Raw genomic sequence first — 20402 nt, 5'->3', positions numbered from 1 at the left:
CCGGAGCACCCCGGTCTCCCACGCCTGCTTCGCGGCCAGGTAGGCGGCGGCGGGACAGGCGAGCGGCTGGCCGGGGAGGGGCAGCGCCGGGACGCCGCGCAGCCAGGCCGGCGGGGAAGGTGCAGGCAGCGGTGCCGGGCGGCCGGCGCGCGAGGAGGGGCCTGAGGGGTGGGGAGGGGAGGGGAGGGGTGGGGAGGGCTGGGGAGGGGAGGGGAGGGGCCGGGCCGGCGTCCTCGTCACTTGATAAAACGCCTGTGAGTCTCCAGAGAACAACGGGCTCATTCAGCGGTCGGGAGCTGCCCGCGAGGGGGAGCGGCCGGGCGGCTAGCGCGACTCGTCCCGGGGGTGGGGCCGGCGCGGTGGCCAGAGGAGACGAAGGTGGCCGCGGCGGCGGCGGCGGCAGCAGCAGCGCGGCAGCCTCGAACCCGGCCCGGAGTGCAGGGCGGCCGCCGCGGCTCCCGCTCCCCATCCCGGTGCGTCCGCCCATGGCGGCCGCGGGGCAGCTGTGGCTGCTTTACCTGTCGGCGTGGCTCCTGCCTCGGCTCGGCGCCGCCTTCAACTTGGACACCCGCGAGGACAATGTGATCCGGAAAACGGGGGACCCCGGGAGCCTCTTCGGCTTCTCGCTGGCCATGCACCGGCAGCTGGAGCCTGAGGACAGGCGGCTGTAAGTTCCCCGACTTCCCACCCCCGCCAGGGCGCCGGCCCGCGCGCGAGCAGGGGCGAGGGCGCGCCGCGTTCCCGCCCGCCGGCCCTGCCGGTGCCGCTGCCCTGCCCGGGACTCCGCCGGCCCCCGGGGAAGCGCGACCAGCCGCGCAACCCGTCGCGGCGCCTCCCCCCATTCAGCCCTAGAAACCGGAGGACCCGGGGCCGAGCCCCGCAGACCGCGGCCCCCGTGCCAGGCGGGGCTGTTCTCGGCCCCGGGAGAGTTTACTTTTTTTTTCTTTTTAAACAAAGTGTTTTCCGGCCGTCCTTCCCTTCGGGCATGTTTGCTGGGAACCCAGCAGGTGGCACGCTTTGCTGAGCTTCACGTGTGTGTTTGGGGCGCGGGGTGGGGGGTGACCCTGGGGGGTAGGGTCGCCGTGTCGCTGCTGTGGGCTTGCTGCGAGCGTTGTTCCGGAAGATCCAGGCCTTTCCCAACCTCACGCAACACCCGGCTTCCCCGCAGACTCGGGAGCCCCGCAGAAGTTGGAGAGCCACTTTTCATCCTGTCCTGCGTGGCTTTCCCCGCACGGCGGGCGCTCCTGTGGGAGCTACTCTTACATACCCCTTCCCCCCCCCCTTTTTAAAGATGGAATTGACCAAGCACCTGTTCGCATGACTAGATAAGCTGAGAAAACAAGACCCTGTGAGTGGTGTGCTCGGTTCCCCCTCCCAGCGGTACCCAAAGACCCTTTGGGCCCTTGCATTGGGCAGGCCCAAGCCGAGGGGTTAAAGCAAAATATCCGATCTGGGCTGGGGCTTTCCAAACACAGTTTGGAAGATCACTACCTCCCCCCCCCCCCTGCCCCAATAGTATAGCTGTGTTCCTCCCGGGAGAAAGTGGAGAGACTGGCACTGCTTAGCTTCTCTTTTTCTCTCTTAGACAGTCTTTGGTTCCCATATGATCAAACTCTTTAGGCTAGAGAGGGTTTGGGAGCTTAGTCCGTCATAATCGCTGTAGGCCTTCGTCTTGATCTGTGCTACTGAAAAATAAACTCACCGAAGTTCCCTCCTCCCCTAAGGCTTTTAGTTGAACCGAGGTCCTTCCGGGACCAACAGACCAGAGAAAGCAAAGTGCAGCCACGTAAAGAGAGGACTTTGTGTTTATGAGGGTTGAATGGGATTTAGAGTTGGAGGAAACCTCTTGATTTCTGCAATTAACAACTTTGGAATTGGTGAATCTTAATGTCAGATTTTTCTGGTAACACCTGCTAGTGAAGCAAAGAAATTCGTTGGGGGTGGGGAGACTGAGGGCTGGTGGTCCGCCGGGCTGGCTAGCTGTTTATGCTCTGCCTTCTCTAGGGAGAAATAATTGTTAAGCTGTAAATCTGAAATGAAAGGTGGTTAGTGTTACCTCAGTTAATGGATGACGTTTAGTGTCTCTGAATACTTAGGGGTGTGTAAATGTGCATCCACCCACGTGGAGAATTTGAACTGGTTAAAGCTGCAGTGGTTGTGGGCCTGCAGAGGGAAGACATTCAGCCTGGTATTCCCTTGCACCTGATGCCTGCTGAAGGTGATGGCTTCCTTGGAATAGTTGTTCAAGCCAACATTGTGAAGGGGATGTACTGGGCCAAGAAAATATCTTTGGGATGGAGACTTGTAAAATGTGATGCTAGCCAGGAATCTCTGTCACTAAGCAGCATGCTTGCTAAAACTTGTTACTGCTATTATTGCCACTGCAAGTGATCCTGTGGGTAAGAATAAGCCTGTCATTGGAGTCTGCTGCCTTCTAGAAATGCTCTGCTTAGGAGGCTGACAGAGGGGAGTGGCTAATCAGACCCAGGAGTGTATCTTTCCCTAGAGCTTAAGAGTGTGGCAGTAACCACACTGTAGGAGGCTGTGGTTTATGTTAAATTCTGTCCCGTCCCCTTCTTTTGGTAAAGTGTTCCAGCTTCAGGAGCAGCTTTGGCCCTCCCAGGAGAACCAACGCACACAAGCCGTAATCACATCAGTTGTCACCTTTGTCTGTAACGGATGTGGGTGTAAATAACAGCCAGTGAGTTGAGACCCCACAACTTCTGGTCCAGTGTCCTAAACTCTGCACTCTGTGGAAAAGTTCAGCGGGGAACTGATGAGAGAGAGAGAGAGAGAGAGAGAGAGAGAGAGACACACACACACACACCTGAGCCCAAATTCTTTCTGGGCCATGTAGCAGCTGTTAATTTATTTTAAGCTGTAATTTCTTTATCTGTAAAATGGAGATATTTAATTAGGTAGTTGTGAGGAGTAAGAGACCACATGCACAATGCTTAATTCCTGCCTGGCCTGGGGATTTGCTGACTAAGCGGTGACTGTTAGTGGTGATACATTGAGAAGCACTAATTGAATTCCTACTGTGTGCCAGCTACTGGACAGGTGTTAACCATTCTGAGTCTGACTGCCAAAGAGCAAAGTCAAAGTTTATTGTAGGTGGGGTAATTGATAATCTTAGTCTTAGTCACATTTATGAAACCCATGTTCCAAGGAATCTAACTTTAATTGGTCTTAATTAGACTGATAAACTAAATAGGCTGAACAAGGGACTTTATTGAGGCAGGAGAAGTGAAGATATGCGGGAATATCGGATGAATGCACTATTAGAGAAACTGCCATAGATTTCTGTGGGTTAAATTTTCTACAGTGCTATTTAAATATTTAATGCCATCTTGAACTCTAGTTACGATTTTATAACAGAATAATGTATCTGAGAGCCTTTAGAACGTGTTGGGTGTTGGTAAAACTTTGGGGACTATAAAACAGAGCTAGAGACTGTAAAACTTCACTCAGGTTTTTAAGGCTGTGCATTAAGGAAGTTTGAGACTCCGAATGATGATGAGATAGTTGTCTGAGTTACTGAGGTCAGGGTGTGCACTCCTTGAGATCTTTTCATTTCTCTTAGGTAGTTAAGGTTGAGTTACCTACCACCCCTTCCAGGTAGACCGTGTGGGATAATATCTGTGGGTATGTCCATTCTATGAAGCATCACTCTTAGCTGTTCTGGGAAGAGATGGATCTATGTTTGACTATAAGGCAGAACCTAGAAGGAAGAAATCTATAAGATATTCTTACAGAGCAATTCTGGGTTTTCCCCAGTCTGTTATCTTTTGGGGGGAACTTTCTGATCATCATCTTCCAGAGGCTCTCCAGGCCCATTGTCCCTTCTTTTTTTTTTTAATATTTTATTTATTCGAGAGGACATGCACACTTGGGGGAAGGAGCAGAGAGAGAGGGACAAGCCGACTCCACACTGAGCGCAGAGCCTGACGTGGGGGCTAGATCCATGACCATGAGATGATGACTTGAGCGGAAATCAAGGGCAGGATGCTTTTTTTTTTTTTTTTAATTTTATTTATTTATTTGAGAGAGAGAGAGAGAGAGAGAGAATGAGAGATAGAGAGCACAAGAGGGAAGAGGGTCAGAGGGAGAAGCAGACTCCCCACTGAGCGGGGAGCCCGATGCGGGACTCGATCCCGGGACTCCAGGATCATGACCTGAGCCGAAAGCAGTCGCCTAACCAACTGAGCCACCCAGGCGCCCAAGGGCAGGATGCTTAACGGACTGAGCCACCCAGGCGTTCCCGCCCCCACCCCACAGCCATTGTCCCTTCTATTCTGACTCTGACGTTTGCTTTTGATTTTTCTCAGACTTGTGGTGCTCCCGCCTTTAAAATCATTAGTCATCTAGTTATAAAAGTCATCTAGTCTGACTGGCTCCCTTTAAAGACGAAGAAACTAAAGTTCAAATCAGGATTTGAACTTGGTATTTCTGACTTATGCTCATGCCATCCCCTAAAGGAAAAGTCAGAAATGTCCTTCAGACCTGGAGAAATTGGCCAGCATCTGAATTTTGGAACTGTACTCTGTTATGTTGATTTATTAAGCTGCTTCCCATGTGAATCAGGGCTAGCTATTTCAATATCTGTGCCTGGTCTCTCTTCCAATTGACCCTTATTCCAGCTGGCCTTGGATCAGATTCTGGGTCCTTTTTTCTTTGCCTCTTACTCCCTCCTCTTCTGAAAAAGCCCAGTGACGGGTGAGTGGAGCTAGCCAGGGATGAGAGCTGTGTCAGGATGTGTAACTAAGCACTGGCTCCCTCGCATTCATTCACGGTGCCATGTGGCTCAGGGCCCACATCCAGGGCCTGTGCTCGGTCACCTTGAGTCCTGAGAGTGGAGACAGTGTCAAAATGGGCAGGGAGACTTAGAGGAGGTCATAGGACTCTGCAAGAAAGAGAAACAGACAAGTTTAGTTTTAACACAGGCTTGTGTGAGACCATCCAAGTAATGACTTAGGGTTTGCAAAAACGGATCAGAGTACTCATGGTATGAATAATTTGTCAGGAAGGTCAGGTTAAATGCTCACATAAGAGTCTCCGTGGTTGTAAAGAAGCAGTTACCATGTTGTTCTTAGTTGTATAGTACTCTGTTTTAGCCTAACAGTAATATTAAGGTTTAGTTTAAGCTTTGGTAACCAAGTAGAACTCAAACTGTGGCATATGGTTACCCTGGGACCTTGGCTTAACATAGTACCGTGGACAGAGTTGGCCAGTGAGTTATTTGGCACTTTCAAGAGGGATAGTGGAGACATAATAGAAAATACTGTTGTATGCTTAGATGACTGGGTCTGTTTTGTGTGGAACACTGGTTGGTTCTTGGTCAGCCCATCTTAGGAAAGAATGTAATCAATATCTCAAGAGCCAGTTTAAATTTCTCCATGAAAGCCTTTTGAGCCCACCCTACACTATAGCAATTTCTTCTTCCTTTGAATGTCTGTAGCACTTAGTATCACATGTCTGACAGTTCTGATGGTTTCCTGTTTAACTGTTATCTATGATTTTCAGAGGATGAACCAATCTTTCCCAACTGGATGATAGGTTATGTGAGGGCAGGGGTTTTAGATTCATTTCTTTGCCTGATAGCACCTAGCATATGCCTTGCAAATACAATTGAGTCCTATCATCATACACTCAATTTAACTTGTGAAATCAACTCTTTCAGCTCAGGGTAGAGAGAGACAGAAATCCCTTGATTTAACCCTTTGCCATTCCCTGCTCAAAGTAGCCCTTGGACTCTACTGCCCCGAGGGAAACGGCATAATGCAAATAGACAACCAAGATATGAATTCTTGGTTTTTGAGTTTTCAAGGACTCCCATCCCAGCTAAGGAATTTCATGAGTGATTTTAAAATACACTTGATTTTTGCCTTAAAGGCAGACTTGAGAGCTTAACCCCAGAAATACAGGCTGCCCTGCCCTGCAGTGGGTGCTCAGGATTTGTTGGTTGTTATAATGAGACTAGATAGAGAGGATGGCTGTAGAGCAAGATCCTGAAGGCCCTCGACAAAGGCGTGTGGGGATCAAATGAGAGCAAGCACGTGAGAGAGTACTTGGGAATTGATGGCTAAAGCTTATTCAGGGCTTGTAAGGGAATCTTGAATGTGTGTGACCCTAGGGGGAGTAGTGGGGAAGCTGCTGACCTCCTCCACTGAGAGCTATGGAATGGTGATCTGTTGAACCTTGTGCCAGAACCAGAATTCTGCCGGCTTCTTGGGGGGTGATGAAGACTCAGCCCAGCGGTAATGGGCGCCAGGGCCAGCCCCCACCATTTCTTACTCTTTGTGTTAAATAAATGGGCAAACTAGGGCTGTAAGAGGTGAAGTGACCATGGCACATTGTTGGGCAAGTTGGTTCTCAGTCTACATCTTCCATGCTTCCTGGACTGTGCAGCATGTGGTTTCTCTTATTGTGTTTGATTATGATCATGGTCCTTCCATTCTATAGTGACCATGTTTGGAAAGTACATCTCAGAGGAACCATGCCTTGTAGCCCTTTGGTAGCTGCCAAGCAGTAGATGAATACCAGTCTGGTTTCAGTATGTGGAGATCAGTGGGCAGACAGATACTGGGATGGTGAGGGGCTGGGTGGGCAGTGACTTTGTGCAGAGGGTACCCGTGGAGGGTGGATTATGAAGTAATAGGGCGGAGTTAACGAGGAATACCAACTTCCTGGTTTCCAGATCTTCTCAGACCTCTGGGACTTTGAAAGTATCCCCCTACCCTTATCCCTGGCAGACTGGGTAGTTTGCACTCTACCCAGGGCAGGGTTGATGATGATTTATTTTCCTGGTCCTTTGTTTGGCATTAATGTACAATAGGAAAGCTGGGTCTGTTTGTGCAAAGCTGGGTCTGATTGTTCACAATGAAGCTGCCTAAGGTTGAAGGTAGTGTGTTCTCGCAGATTTTTGTTTGTTCAACTGGCACTTGGAATTGGAAACAGTGATCCCTTGGAACTAAATCAAGAGGCTAATTGTCAATTAGCCCTGAACTGGGACAGGTAGATTGGCTCTTCACCAGTGTGGGTCCCTGTTAGCTTAATAACAGGGTGGAGTGATCATCATCTCATCTGCTGCTGTCTGGCTTTTCTGTTTAGGTAAACAAGGCAAGACAGTTCCAAATCCGTTTATTCCAGAGTTGGTGTGCTGGTAGAACCACTTCTTTCATAGGCCACAGTATAGCCTCAGACTCTCCCCACATCTCCCGCCTTCCCTCCCTCTGTCTCTCTCCCCTTCCCCCTCTCGGACCCCCCTCCTCGCCCCCTCCACACAGGTGCTGGATTCCAGTAGGATACTGCTATCCCTTCACCAATTCCCAAATTGGCAGAAAGACTTTAGAAAACTTTGAAGACTCTAAAACCAATGAACTGGCAAAGAAGACTGTTCTGAATTAGGGGGAAATGTCGCTGAAGCGAGTGCAGGAGGCAAAAGCAAGTGACATGGAGCCATGACTGTCCACCTGCATGTTTGTTTGCTAACCCGCTACATATATTTTGCATGTCACACAATCCAGAGCCACTTCAGATACAGTATAAGAGAACCTTTTAATGAAATATGCTTTCTAAGCCTGGAAGTATAGAAATAAAAATAAACTTTGGAATAATGTGAAAGGGGCACGTTGGTTAGTGATACGAAGAATAAACGGAGTGCAGAGTATGCCTATTTCCCCGGGGCTGTGTTTGCTTTGTTTGGTGATATCAATGTCACTATAGTTTCTTCATTTTATAAAGGATATTGATTTGTACCGAGGCTAAGTGTGGGTGTGGGGGGAAGTTTACAAATGATAAACATTTCAGAGCCATAAGGGTAGGATGTCACTGAACTGTAGGTCTCCTGAGCCAAATAACCTCTTGTCTTTGCAGAATTCGGACCCTTCTCTTCAGAATGTACTGCCGTTGGTCAGGTGGTCACAGTCTTCTGTGGTCCTGATAAAGCCGTATAATCTAGAGTTAGCAAGAGGATCCTCATCAAGGTGAATCACAGCCGGGGTGTGGGACGGTTGTTCCTGGTGTGAATGGACCACCTGAGACAGCAGTAGGAATTTGAAGTCCTGTTTCTCCTTCTATTTGCTAAGGAGAGTAAGCGGTCCTTCCTGGGTCCTTTTCCCACGGACCCATCTGTCAGATGATGGCCTGACCCTCCTCCAACTGGCAGTGCAGGACTGTCTCTTGAGAACAAGGTATTGTGAAGTGAAATGGAAATGTTTAGAATTCTGCAAGGCTTTGGTGAGATTGGAGATGCAAAGTGTTGAAAACCAATTGACTAGGGCTTAAGGAATTCCGCTTTGCTGTGACACAAATAAACCTAAGAGTTTTCAAGCAAGGAAAAGCTTGAAGAGGCTCGGATGATCAGGTGGCTATGCGGAGACATTGTTCTAGGAACATGGCACTTGCGCCTGAGGCCTCCTGGCTCCTTGTGAGACTTGCCAACTTAGGATAATACTCAGGAAAAAGTTGAGAGCTGGCTTTAGGATCTGGGTGAGGAAGAGGTCTCACGTGAACCCACAAGTGCAAGAAAAGATGGGTTTGGACACTGTTGGGCCTTCTAGAGGCCCAAGGATAGAGGGCCTGGAGAAGACGTGTCCTGAATTAGCTGGCCCGAAGCTCAAGGGAGGGCTTCGGGGGCAGCTGGAAAAGTGTTTTAATGCTCAGGACAAGCTACAGCCATATCAGATACCATATCCGATCAGCCAGTTTAGAAAAAAAGTATTTTCCAAATCTTATATTTAGGAAGGGTTCAGGGCTGCTACCAAGATTAAGTGAGGGTGTGGGCATGTGGAGGGGCATCCTGGGGCCCCCCACTCAGGATGATCCCAGGAGGTGAGGATTCCCCAAGTTCAGCAGCACCACCAGCCAGAAGCCATCTGAGAAGCTTTTTCACTGTCCTAGGGTAAGAAATTGATCTTTTGTAAGCTCATTTATTTCTTTGTGCACATTTATACATAAATGTGTATTTTATATTTCAACTTAAAAGAAAGTAGGGATTTTTATCCTTGAACATGAGGAACAAGTAAAAATTTGGAGGGGAATGTGCTCTGGACCGCTAGAGAGACCATAATTAACTTTTTTGGGTGGGTTCCTATAAAAGTTGTAAGTTCCACAGATATTCACTGAGCGTTTACTATGTATTAGGCACTCTTCTGGTGCTAGAGATATGGCAGCAAGCTAAATAGAGTCCCGGTTTAGTTCTGTTGGGGGAGACACAAAATAAAGAGGGGTATTATGTTAGATGGTAGCGAGTGATACAGAGGAAAAGAAAGCGAAGAAGAGACTGCGGAGTGGCCGGCAGTAGGTCAGCCAGGGAAGACTTCACTGACGAGGCAAAGCTGCAGGCCCTGTCAGTACGGGGGGGAGAGCGTTTCTGGCAGCAGGAATACCGAGTGCAAAGGCCCTGGGGGCAGGAGCATGCCTAGCAAATTTAGAACAGCAAGGAAGCGTATGGTCTCCTTGGAGGCAAATGGTGTGGAGCCTTATAGGTCATTGAAGGACTTTGGCTTTTACTCCTGACTGCGATGGGAAGCCTTGCAGGGTTCTGAGAGGAGTATGACATGTTCTAACTTAGATTTTAAGTGGTTTTCTCTAGCTGCTAGATTGAGCGTAGACAAGGGTGAGGGCGAGGGTAGATGTGGTGCTATTAATTCAGAGGCCCCTATAATGATAGGTAAGTGATGATGATAGTTTGGAGCAAGGTGGTAGCAGTGAAGGTAGAAGTGGTTGGATTCTGGGTATATTTGGAAAGTAGAGTTGACAGGATGAAGAGAGTGAGAGTAAAAAAGAACATCTTTAGGGTTTTGGGCCTGAGCAACTGGAAGGATGAAGTTGTCCTGTGATGGTTTAGGACAGAGCATAAGACGAAGGGATTTTGGGGGAAGAGTGGAAGTTTGATTTTTAGATATGTTAGGCTCGAGATGTCTGGGCATCCCAGTGGAGGGGCTGAGTAGGCAGTTGAATGAGAGTCTGAAGTTCAATGGGGGAGGTATGGGCAGGAGATACAAATAGTGGAGTCCTGGACCTGTAGGTTGTATTTCTAGTGAGGGACTGAATGCCGAATGAGGTCATGGAGGGAACAGGGGTAGGGACTGAGGGTAAGCTGTAGGGCACAGCCAGGCAATGCCTGGTTGAATGGATTGGTGAGAAGAGAAGAGGAATTGGACACAAAAAATAGGAACTCTGAGTTTTGTTGAAGAGGGGAGCGGAGCAAGAGCTAGAGGAAAAAATGGGGTCAAGAGGGAACTTTATAATTTTTTTTTTTTTTAATGAATGGAAACAAGTTATAATGAGCTGGGCTGCTGGTGAGGATGCTTCAGTAGAGGAGAAGTGAATGCAGGAGAGGAGAGAGATGCTGGTGTGATGTGTATGGGTGGGTGAGAGGGGTGTACCAGCGGAGGGGTTAGCCTCCTCGCTGGAGCACAGGTAGCTCATCTCCCCACAGAGTAAGGGGGCACAGATGCGGCTAGCTGGGTCCTTGTCCTGGTGGGAGGCTGTGCGAGGTTTTTCCTGGTTGCTTCTCATTTCTCATCAATAACTGTACACATTAGCCCTAAGTTCCTCAGTACCTGTGTAGAAGTTTGCCTTGTGGGGGTAAGAACTCCATGCTAGAGAGAGAGGAATGTGGGGCTTGAATCCTAGCTTCTTCACATTCTGTGGATTTGACCTTGGGCAAGTTACTTGGCGTCCTCAGGAAGGTGGAGGTGCTAACGGTACCTACCCCACAAGGTTGTGGAGAAGAAGTGTGGTGAAGATGAAGCACTTAGCATTATGCCTGGCACATCCAGTAGCCATCAGCCCTTACTGTGGTGGGCCCCTTAAAGTAAAGTAGGAGTAGAATTCCCTCCCCCACAGAGCCTTTGTAGCTGTCTTGTCTTGAAAGTCTGGTGGACAGCAGGAGCTCTTCTTTGGGGGTTAGGTCACAGGTGAAGTTGCCCCGTGGGCAGGGTGGTCTACAGCTGGACTTAGGGGCAGTTCATAGGCGGATGGCAACTACAGTATCCCCTTGAAGGAGAGGAAGGGGAAACGTGGGACTTGGAAGAAGGAAGAGAAAATGGCAACACATCAAAACCCTTTAACCATCTCTAGTTCCTTATGCCATATTTGAGCTGCAGAGAACCACAGCTTTATATATTGTTAAATTCTTACAAAGCTCGTGTTAGACGTTGAGTGAGCATTGCCCACATGGGAGTGTATGCAGCTCCAGAATCCGTTACTGTCGAGGATGGCATGGTGTCCGTGTCCGGCATCCCCCCTCCCCCAGGTAGACCTCAGGACATGGGCAGGTAGGTGTGTGCTGTGCAGGGTAGAAGTGAGCCAGGAACACGGCAGGAGGGCTGACTTCCTGCTCCTGGGACCTGGTTGCTTGTCTTTGTAATCCTGGTCAACGTTATCTAGTGTATCACAGGGTGTATTGAGTAAAAATGATGCATGGCCTTGTTGAATTGTCAGGAATGTGGAAAACCAGGCTAAATAGCCCTTCGGGTTTTAACATACTGCCAGTTTTCAATCTCTTCTTTCAAGGTAAGTGGTATAGGCTAACAAGGTAGCTTGAGATAAATCTGAATCTGAAAGGCAATAGAATATCTCTGAAATTATGCAAGAGGATGACTCATCAGGACCTTACATCCATTGCCCTGGGGTGTGCCACAAATTAATTGCAGCACCTCTGCCCAAGGTGGCATGGTGGAGAGTTATTTTTTAAAAGTTACCCCTTTGTAGTGCAGAATGGAATATGTGTAAGTTTTTAATATAAAACATGAGGCTTTAAAGACTATTCAAGCTTTTGGTGAGCATTTTGGGTTATGTCCCCTATATGTGTTCACCTTCCTCTGTCATTCCGTGCTTTCGTGGAAAAGCACTGACCAGCCCAAACCCTTCTCCATAGAGGGACACCTGAGACCTAGAACAGTCAAGTGACAGGTAGTGGGAATGTGGGCCCTGAAACACAGCTGCCTGATGCCCGTCCACCTAATGCTACACTGTCCACTTCTACCTTTTGGTGAAGTAGCTCATTCTTGGAATAAATCCTGTGCCACATCATCTTGCCCTTGACAGAATCGTGTCTTAGGTTTTAAATGTCCCTGTGGAGTAGTGGTAGCAAATACACAGCCACTGTTGCCCTTTTCCCCCACTAACTGGAGACACACCAAATGACCATAGCACTTTTTTCAGCCAAATCTCAGAATTATCCGGCTCAGCATAGGTTAGCCTCCACTGATGAATGGGCGTCTGCACATAAGACAAGCACCCGCTTGCCCACTCGGTCTGGCCAAATCCCCTGCTATGGAAGGCACTCTATAAATGTCTGCCTGATAGATATTATCCCTACTGGTCTGAGAGCTTCTCAAGAGCAGGGCTGACAGCTTGTCCGTTTTTGGTTCACATTTAATAGAGATGGGTTCTCAGTGGTATTGGTTGAGCTCTTTGAGTTGATTTAATTTCCCAGGTACATTAAAGACTTCTGGAGAATAGAAAGTGGGATGACCATTTTAGAATGATCCTTTCCACCGTGGTTCTACTTTTTTTTTTTTAAGGTGTGGTAAAATACATAGAACCATAAAATTTACCATCGTAACCGTTTTTAGGTGTACAGTTCTGGAGTGTTAAATATATTCACATGGTTGTGAACACTTTGGTCCTTCTTAAACTTGTTTTGGAGTGTCCAGAAGTCAGAATGTCCATGTTAATGAGGCCATAAAATATTGATAAACCAAACAACTGAAGTGAGAATTGTGCTATGTCCTATCATCTGATAGGATATTATTGTTTTTTTAAGATTTTATTTATTTTTTCGGCAGAGAGAGAGACAGAGAGAGAGGGAACGCAAGCAGGGGGAGTGGGAGAGGGAGAAGCAGGCTTCCCGCGGAGCAGGGAGCCCGATGCGGGGCTAGATGCCAGGACCCTGGGATCATGACCTGAGCCAAAGGCAGACGCTTAACCGACTGAGCCACCCAGGCGCCCCTGATAGGATAGTCTATTGTGGATCAGTGGCAACAAAATTAAAAGTTGAACGCATTTACCATAGAAGTTAGAGGTCCCCTCACCTAGCTCAGCATGTGTTTTCCACTTTGGGAAAGGACTGCTGCTGGTTGGGTCCAGCAGCTGTGCAGCCGGCTCCATGTGTGGAACTCCCGGGTTCCTCAACACCTGTCCTTTGAAAAGCCAACGTTCTTGTCTTCAGTTTCTAACGGAGTGAAAGAATCGCAACAGATACAAAGCCTGACCTCAGTCGTTGGTTTCTCCCTTCGTCTTGCTGCTCTTCTATCTGACTCAGCAGCTTTAGAATGAATCCCCCATCTCAGTAGCCAGAGGTCAGGCTGGAGCTGAGGTTTGATATGACAGTGGCACATTACCGGTTGAAGTTTGAAAGGCAGTGCGTATGCATTCTGGGAACATCAGATTAGACTAACAGATGTCCCTAGGAGTAAGGTATCTTTAGCTTGTTTTGCACCTTCTTTCCTGGTTGGTGCCTCCCACCCCACACCCCCGCCCTCCTTTAGAGCCTTGTTCATCTGTTACCTGGGAGCAGCTTTATTTTCTTTCTCTGTTCCTCATCTCTTGGATTTTTCTAATGATTAATTTCTCTATTGCCTGGATTCTGTTTAGTTTAATAGACTCTTTTAATCTTACTGATGTGTTTATCATGGAATTTTTCTTTTAAATTTTATTTTAGAGAGCAGGGGAAGGGGCAGAGGGAGAGGTAGAAGGAGAAAGACTCTCAAGCAGACTCTGCGCGGAGCCCGGAACCCGATGCGGGGCTCGATTTCACGACCCTGAGATCGCAACCTGAGCTGAAACCAAGAGTCGGACACTTAAACAACTGTGCCGCCCAGGCACCCCCATCATGGAATTTCTAGTAAGCTATTTGGGAGCTGTCAGAAGCTCACTGACGGTTCTGAATTGTGGGCCCCCTGAAGGCAGGGATTTGGATCTGATTTATTTGTGCTTGCTGAGGGCTTTAATGTGGAACCTGGTACATGTCATTCCTCAAAAATAAGGTGCAGCTTTAAAAGAAATCTAGGCCATGTGCAAGCCATAGGTGTTTTCATCTGCACAGAGAGAGTGGGTGTATTCTAGTAATATCACCCAATAATGCTTTTGGGGATTTCTTTACCACTGGAACTATACATCACCTACTGAAGTTGGGAAGGAAGCCAGTAAATGATCTAGAAAGATAGACTCTCTCCCTCATTTTATGGATCAAGAAATGGAGACCTAGGATTTGTTGTAGGTCATGCAGCCAGCCTCTGATGGAGCTGCTCCTATACCCTCCTCCCCGCTCACTTCCTCTACTTGAACCCCTGCCCTCTACCTCTCCTCTACCTCTACCCAAGCAAGGGTCTGTCTAGTCAGTGCTTCTGTTTTTATACAATGTCCGCAGAAGCTTAAGCAGATCTGTTCACGTCCCACCAAGCTTCTCTGAAAAAGCTCTCTTTTCTCATCAAAAACAGCTGCCCTCCTGAGTTCCCAAGAGAAGCATTTCTTGATGAGGAACTGGGCCTGGATTTGCCTTTGACCATGAATTCAGAAGCAGTTGCATGTTCCCCATATGGTTTGTTCCTGGGTAAGGAATCTTAGTTCGCTTCAGTCCTCTCATTCATGCTCTAGATTAGATGAAAGGTGGGGTGCCTGACTCAGGCCATGACTCACTCCTGCTGCTCCTCCCTGTAGCAAGTGGCTGCCGCAGAGTTGGTTGGGCAGCGTCCGTAGCACGGAAGACTCAGGCACTGAAACCCTGCGGCTATTTATAAATAGTGCTCACTGCATTTTGATTCTGTGTGTTGGGATGCCCTTGAGCTGGATGGGTTCATCCCCTTCTAAAGGAGGACTTGAGGCGTGTGGATTTTGTGTTAATGGTCCTCCATAGCGGAGATGTTCGTCGGAGTGCCAGCTATGCTGTGGACTGCATGGGGGAATGTGCTGAGTCCTGTCCGGAGTCTTGTGGTTCACTCTGCAGCTCACTTGGCCATGGTGGGAAGCCAGTCTACCTTCTCAGCTCTGTGGATTTCAACCTCTGCCCTCCAGGTGAACTTTATTGTAATGCCCTGGCCAGCACAGTGTCTGCTGTGCCCTAGGTAGGGCTTGTATGCTGCTTTATTGGCGTGTCCTCAAGGCACTGGGATGGGCTGTAAAAAATCAGCATTGACTTTTGCCTGCCTGTAGCTGCGTACGTAAAGATGGCATGTGTGAGCTTGCCTCATGCAGTTATGAGGTTTGCTTTCTTCATGACTTCTGGGCATGGATTGGAACCTCTGTGACCATCTCTGTCATTTCTTCTGCAAGACTTTCAATGACCCAGTGTCCACAGGCTGACATTATTTTAAAAATTATGTGTAAGTTTATTTTTCAATAGGTAATGCAGTCACCTGGTACAAATATAAAAACTACAAAAAGATGTGGAGGGAAAATCCCCCTCCTAGGGCATGTGATGTAATGAGCACTTCGTATTATAAAAGACTGATGAATCACAGACCTGTAACTCTGAAACCAGTAATACATTTTATGTTAATTAACTGAATGAAAATTAAAAAATGTTAAAAAAAAAAAAAAAAAACCCTAGCCCTGGTCTCCAGTTACCCTGTACTTCCCGGCGTCAACTGTCATTTCACCAGTTTGTTGTGAATCCTTGCACAGGTGCCTATACATTTATAAGCAAATCCATACATTTTTTTTTTACATGTACGGTAGCATGCCACATGCATTCTGCATCTTTTTTTCCTCTTGGCATGTTTTAGAGCTTGTGTGAGGTGGTAAATAGCTTCCTTAGTATTTTTAATGCTTTCATAGTATTTGGTTTTAATTGTGAACCATGATTAATTTAGTCAGTCTGTATATTCAGGTAATTTCTAATCATTTGTTCTTAAAAGCAAAGCAGCAGTGAAGAACTTGATACCCACTTTGCTTTCTCTTAAGCCGCGGGTCCATTCCCAGGGCAGTGGTCTGCCCAGCATTGTTGGAATGAACGAGGCTGATTCTCAAGGCGTGACTAGCTGCTCTCCGTGACTCTCCATCACAAACAATGTCCTACCATCTGATACGGTCACAGACCACTACTCTGCCTTTGGGATTACCTGAATCTTTGCAGTAACTAGAATTGACAGTCTTACGCTCACGCTGTTGGATTCCTGATGGCTTCAGCATTTGTGCCCCACCTGTACCTATACTTGCTAAAAAAAATTAAAATGAGAGTGGCTCATTGGAATGTGTGTGAACTGAATACCAGCAAGAGCACATACAGTTTTTCATACTTCAAGGGGGTAGCATCTGTGTTCTAGATGGGGCGGTCAAAGGGTCAAAGAAGAGGAGGGCCAAAGGCACACGAGCACCATCTTTTAAAGAAGATTCCTGGAAGCAGCAATGTGATCCTTCATCGTGCCTCCCCTTTAGCAGGACCAAGTTAGAGGTCACGTCCAGCTGGGAAGGGAGGCTGGGCTGAGCCATCTTTATTCAGGGTGGCCTTGTGCCTAGGTATTCCTTTCACTGTGGAGGAAGGGGAGAACCAGGCCTGGCTACAGCCCGCAGTGGCCAGCACAGCTACTAAGCTTGTTATTTCAGTTATCTCATATAGAAAATAAACCATGTGGGGTTAATTTCCTTTTCTCAACATTGAAAAATTTGGCTTTCCTAAGCTGTTGGAATAGTAAAATGGATATGGTGACTTACCAGGTGTGTTTTTTAAATAGACCTTTTATCTCCCTGGTTTTTTAATTAAAAATATATTACTGAAGAATGGGAATTGAAAAGTCACTTTTTCCTTTGCAAATGAATTATTTGATCACAGCTTTTAAGAAAGACTTAAGAGTTAGGACTGATGGGCGCCTGGGTGGCTCAGTCGGTTAAGCATCTGCCTTTGGCTCAGGTCATGATCCTGGGGTCCTGGGATCGAGTCCCACGTCAGACTCCTTGCTCTGCGGGGGGCCTGCTTCTCCGTCGCCTCCCCACTTGTGCTCTCTCTCACTATCTCTGTCTCTGTCTCTCAAATAAATAAAATCTAAAAAAAAAAAAGAGCACTGATACTATTGATGCTTGGCACACTTGGCAAATAAAAACCTGCTTGGTAATAACATACTCAAATTGAAAATTATTAAATGTAATAAATTAATGATAAACTTCATTCATTTAACTGTGTGCCTGCTATGTGCCAAGCAGTGTGTGAAGATCGAAGATGGGAGGCTGGGCTCATGGTCCAGCTCATACAGGTTCTTAGACTTGGTTCCTTGAAAGGTCAGGTCCCTAGGACAAATGTGCTTCTGCTTGGCAGCTGGAAAGTCAGGTATCTGATAATTCAGAAACACAGGAAGTGATCAAATGACACATTTGACAAGGTCAAGCAGCTGCTTTGTAAAACCGAAAGGACAGTTTTGCTTGGAGACATTTCATTTTTTTCTTACTGCAATAGATAACAGCATTTTTTTAAAAAGATGTTTTATTTATTTATTTGACAGAGTGAGAGAGCACAGTAGAGGGAACAGTAGAGGGAGAGGGAGAAGCAGGCTCCCCGCCAAGCAGGGAGCCCGATGTGGGGCTCGATCCCAGGACCCTGGGATCATGACCTGAGCCGAAGGCAGACGCTTAACCATCTGAGCCACCCAGGCGCCCAGATGACAGCATTTTTATTCTAATTCTTTGAGTGAGGACTTACTGGTAATGAATTGTTTGATCAGCTGAAAAGCCCTTTCAGTTAATGACTTTATTTTTAAAATGAGCTGGTTATATATTGATACCTATACTTTCTCAATTTTTGTTGAAGTGGAATTCTTGGACATTTTAACTATAGTCTGGTTGTGATTTTCCCTTGTTGGATGCTAATTGTATTTTTCCTTGAGATTATTTAAGTCCTTATTGTTGGGAGATTGGAAGCCAGTGTTGAACCCAAGTCACTCCAAAAAGTGACGCCAGGGATGGAACCAGAAGTCCTTCTCCACCCCTTCTCCCTTTTGCTGATCTGACCACTCTTGTTGGTATTCCATGTAAATAGTTGAAATTGGTGCCCTGACTTCACTTTTTCCCGCCTTGGTAATAGTGGACGTTTCTGAGCTGGAAGACGAGATGAATGTGATGGATAATAACACTTTCTGCTTTCAGTGTTTATTGCATGAGCTCCCTTGTTCTTGGTCAGAGACACACCTATCATAAAATGTCCCCAGTCAGGTAAGAACTAGAACCTTCAGGTTCAAAGTTTTACAGTCACTGGAAACTGGATTTAGTTACAGCATGTTTCTTCAAGGAGACAGGGGGAAAAAGTCTCTTATAAAATGTTTGGCTGGCCAGGACGAGATGCCTGATTTTTGTGGTCCACATAAAGGCAGAAGATACTCTTTGGGACCCTGTGCGTGGAGCTCAACGTACTTTACAGACCTTAATTATAACTGGCCATGCTCTTGTAAGAGGTGCTTTTTTTTTTTTTTTTTTAAATGAAAGTGCTTTAGTGATGTTATGCAATCAAGAGAAAGGAGATTTGGGATGTGGTGGTTTGGAGCAAGATCGGAGAATATGGGGCACAACCCCTATTTGATCACTTACCAGCTGTGTGATACTAGACAAGCTACTTGTCCTCTCTCAACCTGCATCCACATTTGTAAAATACATGGTGATAATGGTATTCGCTTCTTCATGAGCTCAGAGTGCTTCATATATAATAGATGATAGCTGCCAGTGTATCCTTAATAATAGCTTGTTTGCCCTAATTTAGGGGTCAGATATGTGTTTGTGTGTTATCTTGGAAGGTCATTCGAAATCTAGTCTTTTGAAAGTGAGATTGTAGTTCAGAAGGGAGTGTCAGCCTTTTAATCACTTTTCTGTGGAAACGTGAAAACCCGAGGCTGTTCCACTGTGAATTTTAACTTGTACTTGCCCAACTGGATCAGTCAGTTAGTACAGTTAAATAAGGTTTTGGTTTTCCTTGGCCAAACACTCTTGAGATCACACACACACACACAGGACCAAATTCCTGCCCTTGAGGAGTTTAAGGCCTGATTAAAGCGGGGCGGGGAGAAATCCTTGTCCAGGGAGGCTTACTGTGGGGAGGGTGAAACGGGAGTGCGGAGTCTTGAAGCACATTCATGTGTAAAGCTTGGAGCTGCAGTTCGGAAATTCTTGGTGAGTAGAGCTCTGGGGGAGCGGGGCAGGATAGCTGGAAGCTTGGGAGGGAAGGCACCAAGGTCTTTGTGCGCTCGGGAGGCCAGGGCAGCTCGAGCTGAATGGTTAGGAGGTGGCCCCCTGGGTGTGGCAGGAACGGTGTGGCGTGGAGGAAGGGTGGTAATGTGCCTTGTCTGAGCCTCGGTTTCTTCATTTCCAAGATGTAGATACCTGCCTGCCGGATTACTGAAACGTTGGAATAAAAGTCTATGTGAATAACCTTGTAATTACAGTGTCCTATCCATGCAAGCCGTTTCCCCCCTCCTCAGGGTTGCTGCTCTCCTGCTAAGAACTTAGAGCATGGGCACTTGTGAGTAGTACCCACCTGGGGGGTTGCAGTCAGTGCACACATCGAATGCCACGGCTGTGTCAGGTACCACCTCAGCTGTTGTGTTCAGGGAGCGAGGGAAGAGCCCCTGTACCCCTTGACTGGTAGCATTCTGAAGAAAAGATGGGGAGTTGACAAAAAACGGAATATCACAATTTCAAGTGCTGATAAGGACTGTGGAGACGATAAACTAGGGTGTATGTAGGGAGTGACCGAGGGAGAGCTCTAGCCGGGGATAATCAAGGTAGGGCCTCTCTGAGGTGGTGACGGGTGTCGAGCCCTGAAGGATGCAAAAGGTCCAGGGCAAGAATGTTTTGAGCCCAGGGAAGCAACTGCAGAGACCCTGAGATGGAAATCAGGTTGGTGTGTTCAAAGGACAGAAATCGGGCCAGTGTTGGGGGAGTGAGTTGGGGCAGATGAAGGGCACTTCCCATAGTATCTTGTGGAGCGCAGCGGGAATTTCATGCCAGTGGCCATGGGGACTGATTGGAGGGTGGAAGCAGAGGACTTACGTGCCTTAAGGTGTAGGGAGGACAGTGGTTGCTCTGTGGAGGATGGGCTGGACCAGAGTGGACAGAGGTAGACCAGCTGAAACAACACTACACTGTCCAGCTGTGACCACATAAGGGCCCCTGTAGCAGAGATGTGGGTCAGAGTGAGATGCAGAGGCAGAGCCAGGAGAATGTATGAATGCCCTGGACATAGGATAGGAGGGAAAGCGAGCTATCAAGGCTGACTCCTAGGTGCCTGGCCTGAGCACCTGGATGGAGAGGATACATTTACCGAGAGAGAGGGAAGGCTTCTGGGGAGCACGTAGGGGGAGTGGGGTTGTGTTTTGAACATACTGATAGTGAGATGCCTAGGAGGCAATTGGGGATTAGAGTGTGGAGCTTAGGGGGGAGATCTGAGCTGAAAAGAGCTGTTTTGAGAGTCC

At 47.5% G+C, this 20402-nt stretch overlaps 1 protein-coding gene across 4 annotated transcripts in view; it reads left to right on the top strand.

The window, feature by feature from the left end:
- Window positions 1–264: 264 nt before the first annotated feature.
- Window positions 265–20402, top strand: part of ITGA6 (integrin subunit alpha 6) — a 76964-nt gene continuing 56826 nt past the window's right edge. For 3 of the 4 annotated variants that reach the window (XM_073882378.1, XM_025850268.2, XM_025850276.2), the window contains exon 1: window positions 266–667. In XM_073882378.1, coding sequence (XP_073738479.1) covers window positions 486–667 — 182 coding nt within the window. In that variant the 5' untranslated portion in view covers window positions 266–485. Of the gene's footprint in view, window positions 668–20402 lie in introns of all 4 variants that reach the window. The other variant, XM_073882380.1, reaches the window with a different exon arrangement.

The sequence above is a fragment of the Callorhinus ursinus genome, unplaced genomic scaffold, assembly GCF_003265705.2.
Source record: "Callorhinus ursinus isolate GAN/ISIS: 27379988/994484 unplaced genomic scaffold, GSC_fseal_2.0 scaffold2, whole genome shotgun sequence".
NCBI lineage: Eukaryota > Metazoa > Chordata > Mammalia > Carnivora > Otariidae > Callorhinus > Callorhinus ursinus.
The sequence above is the reverse complement of the archived record's forward strand: the minus strand, read 5'-3'. Positions and strand labels throughout refer to the sequence as shown.